Below are 20068 nucleotides of genomic sequence, written 5' to 3'. Positions count from 1 at the left end.
CAAAATAAAATATATCAGCTGTTAGGTTTTTGTTTGTGATGGGCTTTTTTGGGGTGGGCTGTTTTTTAATTTAATTATAATTTTTTAGATCTACAGACTTCGTAATGAAAATAATGATCCTCCTCCACACTCCCAAGTTATGCTTCCTTGAGGTAACCACTCTTAATGCTTTCAGTTGTTTCTTCTGGTATTTACCTCTGTATTCCTAAGTAACATGTTTATGATTAAATTTCTTGATTTTTTTTTCAATTTTGGACATACTATCATAGAAAATGAGGATTTAACACTACACTCCCCATTCCCTATCTGTCCCCCTTGCCCATCCTTTCTTTTTTTATAGCCTCCCAATATAATTACAATTTTTGTAAAATCATTGTTTAGTATATTCATGATGATGATTGTATAAACATTTTGCTTACAGTTGAGCCACATAGTATATGATGATTACAGATCTTTTCTTGTACACTTTTGTTGTTTGTTTGTTTTAATTAAAAGTGACCTCATTTTTTTGTTTGCTTTTGTTTGGTTAGTTTTTTCTGTACCTGTCACTCATTCAGTTTCAGATCTTCCTATAGAACTGTACAATTTCTCTTAATATGGTATATGTTCATACACAGTAATCTGTTAATTACATTTTTTAAAGCTTGGGTTCATTCTTTCTGGAGCTCTTTTCATTCTTCTGCCCTAGTATGGGAAGATTAATTTCTAAGCTTGCTGTACAATTGTAATTATAGTCATCATCCTGGAAATTTCTCTTACCACTCTTCTGTTTTGGATGCCCTGTTTTCTACATCACAAGTCTCTTTCTTGGTTTATTCCTTGTTGTAATAGGGAGTGTTTCTGAAAAGGGAGATTTGGCAGATAATTTATGAGAATCTTGCTGGCTTGAAACTGTCTTTATTCCATTCTCATATAAAATTGTTTGATAATTTGGATAATGAATTATGGTTGAAAATCTTTTTCCCTGATAATTTTGAGGGCATTGTTCTGTTTTTTTCTAGCATCTGTTGTTGCTGTCTGAGGCTGTTCTGATTCCTTGTCCTTTGATGTGACTTTTCATCGTTATTATTGTGGTTATATTACCTTTTGAAATTTGGGGGATCCTTTCTTTACCTCTGATTTTCTAAAATTTTAAGATTATGGGTTTAATATAACTACTTTTTGCTTTCATTGGGATCTCATGTCCTTCAGTTCAGGGAAATTTTCTTGTGTTATTTCTACTCTTTTTTAAAAATTATGTTCTTTTCTTCTGGAATTCATTTGTTAGATTTGAGGCCTTCTAGATTGATCCTTTAATATTTAAGTACTTTTCAAAATATTTGATTTTTTTAAATGTGTCAAATAAGAGTAGGTGAAAATGTTTATGTATATATGAGGTAGATATATATGTATGTTATGTAATATGCGAGGAATAAAGAATAGTGAGATCTTGAACATATATATACTTATCACTCAGCTTTTTAAAAAAATAGCCTTTGAAGTTCCTTGTGTCCCTTCCCTTATCCCATCCAGTTTCCACCCTCTCTGAGGTAACTACCATCTTAAGTTAGGTATTTATAACTCTCTGACTTTTATTTACTGTTTGATCATACATTTGTATCCCTAAACAATATTCCTTAGTTTTCCTAAGCAAAACTAATGGGAGCATGTTATGTATATTCTGTAACTTGCTTCTTTTGCTCTGTATTATTTCTTGAACCTGTTAATTGTTTATTATCACTGTATATATGTATTATATGAATATACAACAATTTATTGTGGCTTGTTTTCCAGTTTTTGCCATTGCAGTGTTTCTGTCAACATTCTTTTGCATGTCTCTCATTGATCATGAACAAGAGTTTCTCCAGGGCAGTGTTTCCTAACTTTTTCCACATATGACACTTAAAGAAAACGATCCTTGTTTATCTTACTGAGGTAAAAAGACAAGGCTGCTTAGAACTGGCCTGGAAGTTCTTTATGATATCTTGCCCAGCCACTGAAAATCTGAGTGGATTAATACATTGGCATGCCCATAATATTTGTGCCACATGAGCACTGGAGCATGCCCCATTTAGGAAGCTCAGCTCTGGAACAGTACTGCTCAGTGTGGTCTGGAGACCAGCTCCAGTCCATAAATTATTAGTTACTAATCCAGGACCTTGTAAAGTTGAGAGGAATCATTTAGAAACATTTATAGTAATTTGATATTCCCTAAACATTTTATTACTTTATAAAAGTATCTAGTCTACAGCGATTAGAAATTTTAAAAACAGGTCCATCACCATAAATAAATTTGAGAAGCCCTCCTCTTCATGGGAATGGAGTTGGTGGGGAATAGGGTGATGGCATAAATACTAGGTAAGCCAATTTGTTTTCCAAACTATTGTTCTAAGTTATGTATTCCCCACTCCCAGTGGTGTTAAGTGTTCCACTTCCACCACTTCTTTACCAGCACTTAGTATTGAAGGAATTTTTATTTTTGCTAATTGGGTGGGTATTAAAATGGTATCTTACTGTAGTTTTAACTTGCATTACTAATTTGACTTCTAATAGAGGTTGAACATCTTTTAATATGTTTATTGACCATTTTGGGTTTTCTTTTTTATGAATTATTTAAGTATTTTATCCATTTTTCTATCAAATTATTTGCCTTTCTCTTATTTCTTTATTGGTTTCATGTGTTGTAAATGTGTTTCTCCCAACTTGTGATTTATATTCTTAATACATATTTTGATGAACAAAAGTTCTTAATTTTAGCAAAGTTAAGTTTCCCAATCATGTATTTTCGGTTTGTGCTTTTTTTGTGGGTCTTGTTTAACAAATCCTTTCCTATCTCAAAATCATAGTGATATAGACCTATATTCTAAAAGATTTTTAGTTCTTTTACATTTATGTCAATAATCCAGTTGGAATTGATTTTTGTATGTTAGGAAGTAAGGGGTCCGTTAATAATAAGAAGAAAGAATTCTTTCCTTTTCCCTCAAGTTTGCCATGCCAGCAGTCCACATAAGCAAAATCCTTTTGAGGTCTACAATAATTTTAAAAGTATATAAAGGATTCCTGAGACCAGAAAGTTCGAGAGTCACTCTTACAGAACCACAAGAAAAAGTTAAAGGCTCCAATAAAAAAACGGGCCAAACACAGCAAGTCATTAAAAAAAAAAACCCAGATGCACAATGAACATGTCAAAAAGTAAAGTTCCCTAAAAAAGAAATGCAAATAAAAGGTCAAATACTATTTTGCTTTTCAAATTGGCAATTATAAAAAGTACTATAAATAGCCTTTGAAGGTCAATTTGGCAGAATGTATAAAAACTCTGTTACCTTCTGGCCATTTCTAGAAATATGTCCTATACAAACTATTAAGAATATGTCTGAAGATTTAGCTTCAGTATATTCATCATGATTTTTTTTATATATGTAATTTGAAAATTCAGAAACAACCTAAAATCCAAATGATTGGATAAATTTCCAATGGAAAAAAAACATTGATAACATGTTTTCTTTCCTCTAATTCATTTGGGGTAGAGCCCTTGGAGTGCCTTAATGGCCACCTATTGCTTAATTTTGTATGGAATTGTCATTGAGCTGACCCTGACTACCCTTCCCCTAGGTGTTTTGTCCAATGCAAGTCAAATAATAACCAATCAGCATAGACCACATTGTAATTGGTGGGTTTGTTCTTTCACCAAAAACATTTATAGCTTTGAGCTTTTAAAAATAGTTCTGGAGCACAGCAAGATATGGAAGGGGAAAATTGGCCTAGATAATACAGAGGATAGCAGATGAACAGGGTTGGTTTCATTTTGGGCACTTTGCCCAGGACACTTTTAATGGAACATATACTTACTCTAGGGATTCTGAGTCTATGGTTATGTCAGGCTTCACACTTATTCTTTAAAAGGAAAAATTGCAAGTTATTAGACTCTAGGTATACTCATTTGACTTAAAATTTTAAACTGTTTCTGTAATCCAGCCATTGATAATTTGCTGTGTGTGGGCTGGATTCCTTAATATTAAAACTAAGTTAATCATGGGTAGAAAAATATTTTGAACTTCCTTCCTCTAAAACACAATGTGCTCTTCATTTCTTTCAAAATTTGAGTCATTTTAAAAGATGTCTAAACTAGGAAATAGAAGATTATTTTTATGTGAAGAAGTTTTAATCTTACTTTTTTAAGGATTGTGTATATTAAGGAATGAACCAAGTACTTCAGAAGAAAAACACCTCTGTTGAACCACTGTGTAGTATATTTGAAACCAATATAAGATTTTTTCTTTGTCATGTAGTTAATAAAAGAGTAGAGCAAAAAAAACCACTTAGTAAAAAATCTGAAAATTATTACTAACAGTACATAAGAGGAAATTTCTTTTTCAATATTATGTTCTGTTTCAGAAATGCCAGAAATTTCTTCTGGCATTTGCTTTTCATTTCAAGCAATACTTTAAATGAGACAGTGCCTCAGGATCTTTACACCTACTATCTCTTTCTGGAATGGTCTCTGCCTCTTCCTCCTTCCTCTAACTCACTCCTACATCTTCAGTCTTGGCTTAAATATAATATTTTTGAGAAGTTTGCCATAATCCACCTCCCCTAAATCCCAATTCCCACCTTTCCTACTTTCATCCCAATCCAGGTTAATTTAAACTCACAGCCCCTTTCCTTCTTCATAATGTTCACAATGGTTGTAAACATAAATTCAGTGTTTGTTTTCCCCACTATTCCTTAAGCTTGATGAAGGCAGGATCTGTGGGTATCTTGTTTAGAGTTATATTCTCAGTGTCTGGCACAGTACGTAATAGTTAGTAATAGTCACATATAGTACATAATGTTAATAAATAGTACTAACCAAATGAATTCTTTTAAGTACTATTTATTTCATTTGCTTTTTCAAACTCTAGTTGGTATTAATAATGGGTCTTTTCATTAGAGAGGTTATAATATTAATTAGTAGGTAAATAGCTGAATTAGGCAACTGTGACTTTCCACTAACTTGGAATATTCTTAACTTTTTTATATTTGGGATAAGTTTCATCCCAATGTCTCAAATGCTTCTTGGGGTATATGGTCACAGTACATTTCTTAACTGATAAATAGTAGGTACAATTGTTGCCTTTTCTGGTTGGCTATATTAATCCCAGTAGATCCAACACTACCAAAATAGTACAATACATAGTTTGTAGGTATTATGTATATTTTGTATGTATATTATAGTAAGACCACAGCAGAATTGGCCTCCTACCTTTTTTTTATGGTATCATTAATATACAATCACATGAGCAAAATTGTGGTTACTGGATTCCCCCATAATCAAGTCCCCACCACATACCCCATTATAGTCACTGTCCATCAGCATAGTAAGATGCTATAGAGCCACTACTTGTCCTACTTTTTTTTAACCTTCTTAGTTTTATAGGGTTGAGTTTCTGCTTTCCTAATCCTTATTTGTAAGCCCAAATGAACAGCTTTTACAGAAAGATTTACAATACTTAGATGGGTCCCAAAAATAAAAACACACACAAAGTATTTTAATTGAGCAATTAGTCTTTCCAAGTTTTCTAATAAAACAAAGTTTTTCTTATATCCTTTTGACACACATATTGGACAGTAGGGACTAAAATTTTTCTAATACACTGACATATATTTAGCAAATTTTCTACTAACTATATTCCATATTGTGTTCTTTCACAGTTCAAACGATATGTCAGTAAACTTCGAAGCAAGAGTACAGTTTTCAAAAAGAAGCATCAGATAATAGCTGAATTTAAAGCTGAATTTGGTGTCTTGCAGAGGACAGAAGAACTTCTTAAGCAACGTCATGAGAATATTCAACATCAACTGGTAATACAATATTATCTTGGAGTGCTAGAAATACAAATGCCAGATTTATGGGTTATAACTTTATACTGAGGTCATTGTTTTTACTGGAAAAACTATAAAATTAATAATTTTCTCTGGTAAATTAGAGAGATGTCATATAAGCTGATTCATTTATTTTTAATATAGCAGTAAGCACTAACATGTGGTGATTTGGGGGTAATTAATAGAATATGAATTCCATGTAGGTTTTTGTTTGGGTTAGCTGGTTAATATGAGCAAAATTACCACACCAAAAGAATGACTAAAATACTTATTTATCATTGCTTGTTGGGCATAAATTTCTAAGCAGCTACTTTTGTGGAGTTTGGAAAGAAATATCCAGGGAAGGTGTTATATGGAAGTTTGCCTGCAGGCTTGTTCCTTACATATGTGTGTCTTGGTTATCAGAAAAGAGTTAAACCCAGAGCAGTCCCTCTAATAGGAAAGCTATTCTCATTGTGGGTGCCAGTTCCTCTGACTTTTCTTAGTTTGGCTTTTTTTTTTTCACCCATGGGAAATTATTTACCAGCTAGCAATAATCTGGTGGAGATAAATGAAGTTTCAACCAATTGTGGTTAACTGGCACTATGAACTTTTCTAACTCATGTTGTTGAATATTGTTTTCTTCTAGAGAACTTAAGATTCAAAATTTACTCTGCATCAAACACAGATTCCAATGGTGCTACTTTAAAAATTGATATGTAGTAACTGCATTATTGTTCACTTCAAAATATTTTCCAATTTCCATTGTGATTTCTTTGACCCATGGATTATTACATAAAACCAAACATTTGGGGATTTTCTAGTTACCTTTCTGTTACTGTTTTCTAGCTTATTTCTGCTGTGACCAGAGATCATACTCTGATTTCAGTCCTTTGAAACTTGTTGAGTGTTGCATTATGGCCCAGCAAATGGTCTATTTTGACAATTGTTCCATTCACATTTGAGAAGAATGTATATTCTGCAGTTGGGGATGGTGTTCTATATATTTCAATTCAGTCAAGTATGTTAACCATGATATTCAAATCTTCTATATTCCTATTGATATTCTTGTTGGCTTGTTGCATCAGTTATTGAGAGAAGTATATTAAAATCTCTGACTCTGATTATTAATTTGTTTCTCCATTTAGTTCCATCAGTTTTTTCTTCGTATTTTTCTCAAGTTAGAGTCCCTAGAAGCAGAGCATGAGAAGGGAATACTTTGTACAAGTGATTTATTAAGAGAGGAAGTACCTTCAGAGGAAGAGTGAGGGAAGTAGAGAGGGCAGCAGAAAAAGGCTAAGCAAGGACATAGAAACAGCTTCATTTTGATCTCATGAGGAACTTGGGAGCACAAGTTGCACCATGTTGTTGATTCAGCCTTGAGGCAAAGAGTCTGGCTTTTTATACTCCCATATCAGTCAGCCATTGGCTGTGGTGAAATGTAACCTCCTATAAGGCAGCTCCCATTGGGCTAAGGGCATTCTCTAAAGAAGGGGGCAACTATGAGCCATTAGCAGTTAACACTTACAGTAGAAGCTTGCAGATAAGGTCTGAGTGGGACACATACAACATATACTACAATCCACCTCTTGCACTGCTGAGATCCACTTGTTTTTCTTATGTAAATTCAACATCCAGGTATAGCTTCTACATGGTTCTGGTTGGTTACTGTTTCTCGGAAAACTTATAGGAGGAGGGTTAGTGGGACAAATTAAAATTCTCATTACTACATTTGGTCCCAAGGACAGAAGTGATATTCAGCTTCTCCTTTCTTTACTATCCATTTGAGATTTCCCTCACCGGTGGCTAGTACCTCCACTGGTCTAGATGACTTACTCAGTGGGATGACCCAGTTCCTTCTCTTTGAGAGGTATGAGACTCTAGTAACCATGCCCTCAGAAGGCTATGGTTGTTGCTGTACTTACCCATTTACTGTTAAAACTGGGCATGGGAGTACCAAGATAATGCCCTAATAGATCACCTGAGTGCCAGACATACACCTGTTTGCCCCCATTATATAGCAGCACCTGTACAGCCTTATGATGTCCTGCCAATATAATAATTCTTTTCTTTGCTTCCTGGTCTATGAGCATGAGGAGCCCAAGTGATGGTAGTCAGAGCATTAAGTTCAGACGCCTCTTAAAGTGCCTCTGATGGAAGCGTACCCACTCTAGAACCCAGAATATCTGTACCTACAGAGCCTAAAGTTGTCAAGAAGGGAAGAATAATTCCCTAAGTGTATAAATGGGAATTCTGATGAATGATGTATTCTGTCTGTCTGGAACACAGCACTATATAGTGGGCATTGGTTTAAGATGTACACTCCATCCTGAAGAATAGAACTCATCCTCACAGGCTATCAATTCCAAGCTGGCACCTTAGCTGTACCTTCTTGAGGCCCTTCTACTATTCTGTCAGGCCATTAGCTTTCTGGGTGGTGTGGTGTGTGATACCATGACTGAATCCTATATTCATGTGCCACCACCATACCTTTGCCATAAAGTAGATCCCTTGGTCTGATATGATATTATGTGGAATTCCAGACACTCCAAGCCCTTGGACAGTAGTACTGGCTGAAGCACTGTGGGTAAGAAAAGCAAACCCTTACCCAGAACATGGGTCAGTCTGTTAGGATGAAATGTTGCCCTCTTCAGGGAGGAAAGATGATTGGCTTCTTCAAGGTATGATTCCATACCCAGAGCTCAGGATTGGCTTCTGATGCTGCCACGTCAGACCTTTGGCAATGGGCAGTAGCTAGATGAACATTAGTAAGAGAGATCCCATGCTATTTTTTTTCTTGTAGACCACCTTGTTCCTGTTTATTAGAGTGGTTATTTTTCCAGGTTTCTCTTACTCCTAAGATGCAGCCCTTATACCTATAGCAGACTTTACTCCTAGGAAGTAGTCCTTATTCCTAGGGCCTAGCTTTTACTCCTAGGTTATAGCCCTTACTCCCAAGGAGCTGCCCTTCTGGGTTTCAGCTGATAACCTGGGGCATTGGGACATACCAATATACTTTGACAAGTCTTGAATTTATATCTCCCTAGATATAAATCCTTGAAATCCTTGCTCACCTCTTCAGTATCTGCTGATTTCCACCTGGTTTCTGGGAGTCTTACTCTGCTTGTGCACAGCTTAGGATTTGGTAATGCCTGAAGAGGAAATTGCATACAGAATTTTTGGCTAATACTCTGTTGTTCCCTCTACTCCTTTCTTAGGAGTCCCAGTCTTATTGGCAGCCCCAAATTCCAACTCTTCTTTCATTCTCTCTCTCCTTGTCTTTCTTTCCTTTTGGTTCTTCCTTCCTCTTTTGAACCCTCTCCAGTCAGGTTTTCATACCTACCATTTCACAGAAAGTTCTCTTGTCAAAGTCATTCATATTGCTAAATTCAGTGGTCAATTCTGAAGTCTTTGTCCTATTTGACCTACTAGCAGTGTTTGACATAGTAGATCACAGCCTCTTGCTGTAAAATTTTTACAGTCTCCTGGTTCTTCTCCCTTAAGTACACTTGTGTTATTACTCCATGGCTGACTTCTTCTCATTTCTCCAAGGTCTAAATGTTGGAATTCCCCAGGTTTAGCCCTTGGATCTGTTCTCTACCCTTATTCCCTTGGTGATCTTATCCTGTTTTGTGGCTTTAAAGACATTCTTTTTGCAGACAACTCACAAATTTTTATATCCAGCCTAGATTTCTCCTCAAATTCCAATCTTATACACATAACATCTTTACCTCTCTATTGGATATCTATTAGACATTTCAAATTTCATGTCCAAAACTAAATTTCTAATCTTCACCACTCCCTCAAACTTGGTCTTCCTGAGTCTTCTTCATCTCAACAAATGGCAGCTCTATCCTCTCAGTACTTCAAAGCAGAAACCTTAGAGTCACATTTTATGTCTCACATTCCCTCACACCCCACATCTAATCTGTCATAGTATCTTGTTGAAGCTATATGCAAAATATACAGAGAACCACTTCTCATTACCTTTACCACCACCACTTGATTCACTCTACCCTCATCTCTAACTTGAATTATTGGAATAGTCTTCTAACTGGCTTCCCTAATGCCAGCCACTATTTCCCTCTATAGTTTGATCTCAGCACAGATGTTAAAGGGATCATTTAAAAAAAAATTCCTTTACTGTGAACCATCCAACAAGCCTCCCATCTCATTTTTAAAAGTCCAAGCTCTTTCATTGGCCTAAATATAGGGTAACAATATATTTTATCATCTAAACTAGGACATTTCTGAGAATGCAAAGGACAGTAAATATAAACTGAGACTGTCCCAGCAAACCAGCTGAGTGCTGTATGATCCCTCCTTACCCCCACCTCGTTCTCACCCCGTTTTCAGCTACACTGGTTTGCTAGTTATTTCTTGAAAAGGCCACATATGCTTCCTGCCTCATGTCTTTTGTACTTGCTGATCCCCTGGGTGTCTGTATGGTTTCTCCTTTACTTCCTTCAGGTCTTTGCTCAGATGTCATCCTCTCAGGAAGACCATCTCTAACCACCCTGTTATTTAAGATTTCAACCCCACTCTCTCCTTACACCATATATATTTTACTTGTCTATATATTACTTGTTTACTCTCACTAGAAGTCAGCGCTGTGGGGGTATGGGGTGGGGGGGATTTTTGTTCCTCTTTTGTTCACTGCTGTATATCTATTATCTAAAGTTGTGGTGTCCATTTAGGTATATAATAAATATTAGATGAGTGAGTGAATGCAAGTATAATAGATCACTTGAGAATCCATTTATTCACCAAATACTGAGTGCATCTTGGTTTATATTCTGTACCAAGTACAGTATTTAGCATTATTCTAAAGTCTAAAATAGAAATACTTCCTATGCACTAGAAGATACTATAGTAAAATTTAGTGTAAGTTTATAACATATAAAGGTATGTAATTTTTGTTGAAGTCAATAAAAATTATCCTTTAGGATTCCAAACTAATTTATTTATAACTTAATTGGTATGTATTAAGTCTGTATGCTTCTTAAGGAATCACTGAGGTTTTGACATTCATTTCATTAACCTTATTTTTGGTACCTATTTTTATTCTTTACTTTTAGCAAACTATTGAGGATAAAAAGGGTATATCTGGATATAGTTACACCCAGGAAGAGCTAGAAAGGGTATCTGCATTGAAGACCGAAGTCGATGAAATGAAACGACAAACATTGGATGACATGTCTGAAATGGTGATTACACATTTTTTTAAGTTTTGTCTTACTGTGCAGCTAGAAGGCAGCTGTTCTCGTGTTTGTTCTGTTTTCAGTGTAACATCCACATTTTCATTTCTGCATACTGTTTACTTTATATTCTTTCCTCTATCTATCCATTCTAGTGAAGATGTTCAACTTGTAATAGTTTATGCGTTCTGTGGTTTTGAAACTGTGTAAAAGTTAAGTAACATTGAGAGAGGATTAAAGGTGGTGGCGTGAGAGGTGAGACAGAAACCTCCTCCCAAAATCACATATAAATGAAAATATGGCAAATACATCAAATCCTGAAAGAGCAACAGGTAAGGGATAGACAAAGAGTACAGAATATGATACCTAATATATAAAGAATGGAGAAGGAAAACAAGGGAGGACCAAAAAAAAGAACATTTAGATTGTGTTTGCAATAGCGTATTAAGTGAGTTAAATTAGACTGTTAGATAGTAAGGAAGTTACCCCTGAACGTTTGGTAACCATGAATCTAAAGCCTGCAATGGCAGTAAGTAAATACCTATCGATAATCACCCTAAATGTAAATGGACTGAATGCACCAACCAAAAGACATAAAGTGGCAGAATGGATGAAAAAAGAAGACCCATCTATATGCTGCCCACAAGACACTCACTTCAAACCCAAAGACATACACAGTCTAAAAGTAATTGGTAATCAATAGAAAAAGATATTTCATACAAATAATAGGGAGAAAAAAGCAGGAGTTGCTCTACTTTTATCAGACAAAATAGACTTCAGAACAAAGAAATTAACAAGAGACAAAGAAGGACATTACATAATGATAAAGGGGTCAGACCAACAGGAGGATATAACCATTATAAATATATATGCACCTAACACAGGATCACATACATATGTGAAACAAATATTAAACATATGTGAAACAGAATTAAAGGGGGAAACATATGTGAAATAGAATTAAAGGGGGAAATAGAATGCAATGCATTCATTTTAGGAAACCAACACACTACTCACTCCAAAGGACAGATCAACCAGACAGAAAATAAGTAAGGACACAGAGGCACTCAACAACACGTTAGAACAGCTGGACCTAACAGACATCTACAGAACACTCCACCCAAAAGCAGCAGGATACACATTCTTCTCAAGTGCACATGGAACGTTTTCCAGAATAGATCACATATGAGGCCACAAAAAGAGCCTCAGTAAATTCAGAAAGATTGGAATTGTACCAACCAGCTTCTCAGATCACAAAAGTATGAAACTAGAAATAAATATTGCAAAGAAAACAAAAAAGCCCACAAATACCTGGAGGCTTAACAACATGCTCCTAAATAATCAATGGATCAATGACCAAATAAAAACAGAGATCAAACAATATATGGAGACAAATGATAACAATAACTCAACTCTGCAAAATCTGTGGGACACAGTGAAGGCTGTGCTAAGAGAGAAGTATATTGTAATACAGGTCTACCTCAGGAAAGAAGAACAATCCCATATGAAAAGTCTAAACTTGCAATTAACAAAACTAGAAAAAGAAGAACAAATGAAGCCCAAAGTCATTAGAAGGGACACAAAAAATAAAGATCAGAGCAGAAATAAATGAAATCGAGAAGAATAAAACTAGAGAAAGAATCAATGAAACCAGGAGCTGGTTCTTCAAGAAAATAAACAGAATAGATAAATCCCTAGCCAGACTTATCAAGAAAAAAGTAGAGTCTACACACATACAGAGAATCAGAAACGAGAAAGGAAAAATCACTATGGATACCACAGAAATACAAAGAATGATGAGAGAATACTATGAAAAACTATATGGAACAAATTGGATAACCTAGAAGAAATAGACAACTTTCTACAAAAATACAACCTTCCGAGGCTGACCCAGAAAGAAACAGAAAATATGAACAGACCAGTTACCAGCAACAAAATTAAATTGGTAATCAAAGAACTACCTAAGAACAAAACGCCTGGACCAGATGGCTTCACTGCTAAATTTTATCAAACATTTAGTGAAGACCTAATACCCATCCTCCTTAAAGTTTTCCAAAAAGTAGAAGGGAGAGAACACTTCCAAACTCCTTCTATGAGGCCAGCATCACTCTAATACCAAAACCAGGCAAAGACACCACAAAAAAAGAAAATTACAGACCAATATCCGTCATGAACATAGATGCAAAAATACTCAACAAAAAATTAGCAAACCAAATTCAAAAATACATCAAAAAGACCATCCATCATGATCAAGTAGGATTTATTCCAGGGATGATACAATATTAGAAAATCCATCAACATCATCACATCAACAAAAAGGACAAAAACCACATGATCATCTCCATAGATGATGAAGCAGCATTTGCACAAAATTCAACATCCATTCATGATAAAAACTCTCAACAAAATGGGTATAGAGGGCAAGTACCTCAACATAATAAAGGCTATATATGACAAACCCACAGCCAACATTATACTTAACAGTGAGAAACTGAAAGCTTTTTCTTTAAGATCGGGAACAAGAAAAGATGCCCACTCTCTGAACTTTTATTCAACATAGTTCTGGAGGTCCTTGCCATGGCAATCAGACAATACAAAGAAATAAAAGGCATCCAGATTTGTAAAGAAGAAGTTAAATTTTCACTCTTTGCAGATGACAAGATATTGTTCCCAAAAAACCCTAAAGAATCCACTCCAAAAGTACTAGATCTAATATCTGAATTCAGCAAAGTTGCAGGATACAAAATTAATACACAGAAATCTGTTGCATTCCTATATACTAACGATGAACTAGCAGAAAGAGAAATTAGGAAGACAATTCCATTCACAATTGCATCAAAAAGAATAAAATACCTAAGAATAAACCTAACAAAGGAAATCAAAAACCTAAACTCTGAAAACTACAAGACACTCATGAGAGAAATTAAAGAAGATACCAATAAATGGAAACACATCCTGTGATCATGGATAGGAAGAATTAATATTGTCAAAATGGCCATCCTGCCTGAAGCTATCTACAGATTCAATGCAATCCTTATAAAAATACCAACAGCTTTCTTCAACGAACTAGAGCAAACCACAAAAGACCCCAAATAGCCAAAGCAATCCTGAGAAGGAAGAATAAAGCTGGGGAGATTATCCTCCCTGACTTCAAGCTTTACTACAAAGCCACAGTAATCAAGACAATTTGGTACTGGCACAAGAACAGACCCATAGATCAATGGAACAGAATAGAGAGTCCAGATATAAACCCACACATATATGGTCAATTAATATAGGATAAAGGAGCCATGGATATACAATGGGGAAATAATAGCCTCTTCAACAACTAACTGGTATTGGCAAAACTGGACAGCTACATGTAAGAGAATGAAACTGGATTACTTTTTAACTCCATACACAAAAGTAAACTCGAAATGGATAAAATACCTGAAACCATAAAACTTTTAAAAGAAAACATAGGCAAAACTCTCTTGAATATAAACATGAGCAACAGTTTCCTGAACGCATCTCCTTGGGCAAGGGAAACAAAAGCAAAAATGAACTAATGGGACTACATCAAACTAAGAAGTTTCTATACAGCAAAGAACACCATCAGTAAAATGAAAAGGCATCCTACAGTATGGGAGAATATATTTGTAAATGACATATTCAATAAGGGGTTAACATCCAAAATATATAAAGAACTCACATGCCTCAACACCCAAAAAGCAAATAACCAGATTAAAAAATGGGCAGAGGAACTGAACAGACACTTCTCCAAAGAAGAAATTCAGATGGCCAACAGGCACATGAAAAGATGCTCCACACTGCTAATCATCAGGGAAATGCAAATTAAAGCCACAATGAGATATTACTTCACACCAGTTAGGATGGTCACCATCCAAACGACAAACAACAACAAATGTTGGCGAGGATGTGGAGAAAGGAAAACCCTCCTACACTGTTGGTGGGAATGTAAATTAGTTCAACCATTGTGGAAAGCAATATGGAGGTTCCCCAAAAAACTAAAAACAGAAATACCATTTGATCTAGGAACTCCACTCCTAGGAATTTACCTGAAGAAAACAAGATCACAGATTCAAAAAGACATACGCACCCCTATGTTTATCGCAGCACTATTTACAATAGCCAAGACATGGAAGCAACCTAAGTGTCCATCAGTAGATGAATGGGTAAAGAAGATGTGGTACATATACACAATGTAATGCTATTCTGCCATAAGAAGAAAACAAATCCTACCATTTGCAACAACATGGATGGAGCTAGAGGGTATTATGCTCAATGAAATAAGCCAGGCAGAGAAAGACAAGTATCAAATGATTTCCCTCATTTGTGGAGGGACAAAGTAACACTGAAGTAAAACTGAAGGAACAAAACAGTAGCAGACTCACAGACTCCAAGAAGGGACTAGCAGTTACCAAAGGGGAGGGGGTGGGGGGTGGAGAGGGAGGGAGAAGGAGATTGAGAGGTACTATGATTAGTACACATGATGTGTGGAGGGTTATGGGGAAGACAGTGTAGCACAGAAAAGACAAGTAGTGACTCTGGCATATTACTACGCTGATGGACAGGGACTTCAGTGGGGTATGGGGGGTCTTGATAATATGGGTGAATGTAGTAACCACAATGTTTTTTATGTGAATCCTTCATAAGTGTGTATATCAATGATACCTTAATTTTTAAAAAGTTAAGTAACATTAAAGAAATATGTAAAAAAAAAAGTTTTCATAGATCATATCACCCTAACAAAATTATTTTGTGTATATCCTTAGTAACTTTCCATATTCAGAGCTGCTATTCAGCTAGAATGCACTGGTAAGCTTCATCAGGCATTAAAATATTGAAATATTTCCGTACTTACTGATAAATAGCTGCTGCCCCAAACTCTCAGAGTACCTACCTCTGCATGTCTTGCCCGCACTGATTACTTGCTCAGAGCCCTCTGGATCTCACCACAGTCTAACTGCTAAACAAATTAACTTCTGGCACTGCAGAGGCCTCTAAGACCCTGTCTTGTTCAGCTCTATGGCTGGTGTCCATTCTGATTGGTCATTACTTATGCCATGCAGGTTATTATTTTGAATATCATTTCATCCATGTTTATGTATATATAACCTACATAATTATACACTTTTTACATAATACAACATCATTGTAGTTGTATATAGGCAATTTTATAATTTATTTTAATCATTCAATGTTAGATTATAAATATTTTCTCATAATGGCTTGCAGTCTTAATAACTGACATTTTGAATAGTTAAGTGGTATTTATCTTACTGAGAAATCAACATTTTATAAACCACTTCCCCAATGTTTGGCATTGAAGTAATTTATAGTTTTTTTTTTACTCTTGTATATAACACTGTAATAAATATCTTTATGTATATAGTATTTTTGTTCCTTTGAATTCTTTTTTTAGATGTCATGTATTTTGTTTAAATGACAGGTAAAAAAACTGAATTCACTGGTTTCTGAAAAGAAGTCAGCTCTAGCCCCAGTTATAAAAGAACTACGACAGTTGCGTCAGAAATGTCAAGTAAGTGAACTTGGTTTTGCTTTTAATGTTCTGTCTTGTTCAGACATACCAATTAGAATCCTGAATATTTTATTTGGTTATTTGTAGAAAACATGATGATGATGATATTAATATGATTCTGCAAAAGAAATTAATAATGTGACCTGCAAAGGTTTTTGTTTAATTTATGCTCTTTGTTTGTCATAAATTTTTGGAGGAATAAAAGAAAGAAAAGGAGTTTTAAGCTGAAATCACAAGTGAAACCAGATGAAATTTTTGCTTTAAATCATATGCATGTCAGAGCTATAAATATAAAGCCACGTTCTTCTGTGGCCAGGTAAAAGCTCAGTCTGCCAACAAGTTGTGATGAGTCACTTGAGATTAATGGACTTACTTTGCTGGGGAGCATGGTGGGGGACAGACTATGATATTTATGATAAATGATGAAATACATTATTTGGTAGCTAATTCTAACCACTGCTTTAGAGATAAACTGTTAGAAGGTAAATGCCCTCCACAAATCCAGATCACATGGCCACCACCATTTGATGTTAGCAGTTGTTATTTTATCACTCTCCATGTGGTGAATTTGGGTTTGAATGTGAGCTGTAATGCATGTGCCTGACGATAGAACTATAAAATTCTTAATGAATGCCATCCATCAGAGTCAGAGAAGCAGAGTGAAAAATCACATGGACTTTGAAATCAGATAAATATCATCTCCTTTTTATAGAAAAATTACATGGAGTCTGAGACAGGTTTAGTGACCTATCCAAATAGACATATAGGAAGTGAGAGAGTTGGGGCCTGACCCTGGCATCTATATCATCTTACTTGAAATCTCCTGCTTTGAATACCACAGCCATCACAAAAGAAATGGAAGAGACAAGCCCCTGTTCTCTGGAGTTCATCTTCTAATAGTTGAGATGGGACAAACATATGAAGAAATTCAAGAAAAACAAAAGATAACCCAACTTACGAACAATATGGAAAAAAACAGAATCATATACTTAACTGATAAAGAGAAAGCCAGTAAAGTGATTGTCAGGAAGGAGTTTTTTGGGCATTGTTTTCAGATTGAGGACATCAAGAATTGTTTTCATGGACACATTCTAATTCATTGATTTTCTTACTGTTTTTCTTGAGTAAGTAACTTGGAATTGGGTTATATGTATTTCTAGCAATGATAAAATTTTTCTCTAATAGTAAGCTAATCTGTCAATGTTCTTTTATTAAATCAATTTACACTTTAAATAATAGTATTATTGAAAGGATACTTAGGACAATAAAGAAAATGTCCTGTAATGGAACTCCAAAGATCAGGACCATAATCCATCTGGAACAGGTAGAGAGGTACTGTAACCAGAGAGCATTTTGGTTCAAGGAAGTTTCAGGAACCTTAGCAGCAGGAGCTTGTGGATAATGATGATGAATATGATAATAATAAGATGTCTAAAGTGTTTTCTATGTGCCCAGCACTGTTAATTTATTCATTTAGGCCTTACAAACACCCAGTAAGTTAGGGCTTCCCTTTAGACAGATGAGCCAATAAAGGCACAAAGAGGTAAGGGACTTACCCAAGGTTACAGCTGCTAAATGGCAGAGCCAAGTTCTAATACTGCACCGATAATACATGACTCAGTGAATCTCTTTTTATTGGCTTCTCACTCTGTTCCAGACATCAGCCAGATTTTTTACCTCTTTTTCTTTTCTCTAGCTTATAGTTTCTCCTTACTCTTTGGATTGGTGAACTTGTAACCGCAGCTTGCTTATGGCTCCTCATCTCTTCATTGTTCATATCTCACACTATGGCCTTTCTTTCTACATATTTTGTGTTGAAGTTTTCATTACTAAGTGCCCTGTTTTCTCTGAAATTTTTTAATTCAAATTCCTGGTGCAACATCTCTCTTTTTGGGCAGGTTTTTCATGCCAAACTACCTCATGGACTATTGACTACCCTCAGGTCAGATCAGGGGGTCTATCCTTAGTCTAAGCAGCTATGCTTGTGAGTAAAGGTGGGTTGAGAAGAAAGGAGGGTGATATGGTACCAACAATGACTGCTTAGAGAATTTTCCCTTTGAAGAGCCTATAGGCATGTTGGGTACTTTGACATCTTTAGTACCCCACCCATTATCCTATTACTAACATCTGAACAATGTTCACCTTTTATTGTTGTCCTCTCATATATACTTTTTCACATGGTCAGAATTGTAGTACACATTGCATTTAGTTACTTTAATGTTTAAATATCACATTTCCCTTGTTTGCCATGATATTTTTTTTCTTTTTAAAGTATAATTTTTATTGAAATATGTACAAAGAGAAAAGCAAACAAATCCTATAGCTTGTTCAGCTTGATGAATTTGCTTTAAAGGGGACATACCTAGGTAACTTGTGCCCTCTGAACAAACAGCACATTACCAGCATTCCAGAAGCCCACCGTACGCCCCTTCCCAGTCTCTACGTGTCCAAAGACTAACTACGATGCTGACTTCAATAACATAGATGAAGTTTATCTATTTCTGAACTTCAAATAAACAAAATTATACATCTTTTATGTCTGATTTCTTTTGCTCAGTATTTGTGAGATTTGTACATGTTACAAATGTAGTTGAGTTCTTTAACTCTCATTGTTATATAATTATCCATTTTGTGAATTACCACAATTTGCTTAATTCTACTGCTTGTGGACATTTTGGGTCATTTCTAGTTTCTAGTTTTGGCTATTAAAAATAGTGCTGCCATGTGAAGTCTTATACATGCCTTTTGTTGAAAATGTGTCCACATTTCTGTTGGATATATAGGAGTAGAATTGCTGGATATGTATATGTTCAGTTTTGGTAAATATTGTCAAACGGTTTCCCAAAGCGATAGTACTAGTTCTCACTCCTGTTTGCAAGTGTTTCACATCCTCACCAACACTCAATACCCTTTTCATTCCAGCCATGCTAGTGGGTAATGTAGTAATCTCTCACTGTTATTTTAATTTGCTTTTCCCTGGTGATTAACGAAGTTGAGCACCTTTTGTAACATAGTAAGTGATCATTTGTCTATTCTTTTATATGAAGTGTGTTCAAGTCTTTTGCCCATTTTTCAATTGGGTTGTCTGCCCTTTTGTCTAACAGAAACATTTGTTTTCCCCGCCCTGTCCCCCTTTGCTGAGGCAAGAACTTTTGACTTCTACCTTTTTACTCCAGTGTTTACATATGTTCTTACTTCTAAATAATATGAATATACCACTGCATTTTTTTCATCAGATTTAGAGCTTTTTCTTGATTTTCTATTATGGTGGATGAGGATTTAGCCATCATAGTCATCTCAGTTCCTCACTATGGTTACATACTTTTTTGAAATCAGTATTTAATATTTATACTATTGTGTCTATAGTGGGCATGGTTGAATATCATTAGTATGCCATGGTATTTTTAATTACACTTTTCAAGTGTCTTTTGATAGTCTAGATTAGAGGTAATGAGGACGTGAACTAAAGTGTTGGTAGAAAAAATGGATGAGAAGAATAGGTCTGAAT

The 20068-nt window shown here is 35.3% G+C and overlaps 1 protein-coding gene across 9 annotated transcripts in view; it reads left to right on the top strand.

Moving 5' to 3' along the window:
• IFT81 (intraflagellar transport 81) overlaps positions 1–20068 on the top strand; it is a 192928-nt gene that overhangs the window by 146921 nt on the left and 25939 nt on the right. For 8 of the 9 annotated variants that reach the window (XM_036929264.2, XM_036929260.2, XM_036929255.2 and 5 more), the window contains 3 exons: positions 5671–5820; positions 10899–11027; positions 16471–16560. In XM_036929264.2, the coding sequence (XP_036785159.2) occupies positions 5671–5820; positions 10899–11027; positions 16471–16560 (369 nt within the window). The remainder of the gene's footprint in view (positions 1–5670; positions 5821–10898; positions 11028–16470; positions 16561–20068) is intronic. The other variant, XM_057491866.1, reaches the window with a different exon arrangement.

The sequence above is a fragment of the Manis pentadactyla genome, chromosome 14 (assembly GCF_030020395.1).
Source record: "Manis pentadactyla isolate mManPen7 chromosome 14, mManPen7.hap1, whole genome shotgun sequence".
In the NCBI taxonomy this organism is placed as follows: domain Eukaryota; kingdom Metazoa; phylum Chordata; class Mammalia; order Pholidota; family Manidae; genus Manis; species Manis pentadactyla.
The sequence above is the reverse complement of the archived record's forward strand: the minus strand, read 5'-3'. Positions and strand labels throughout refer to the sequence as shown.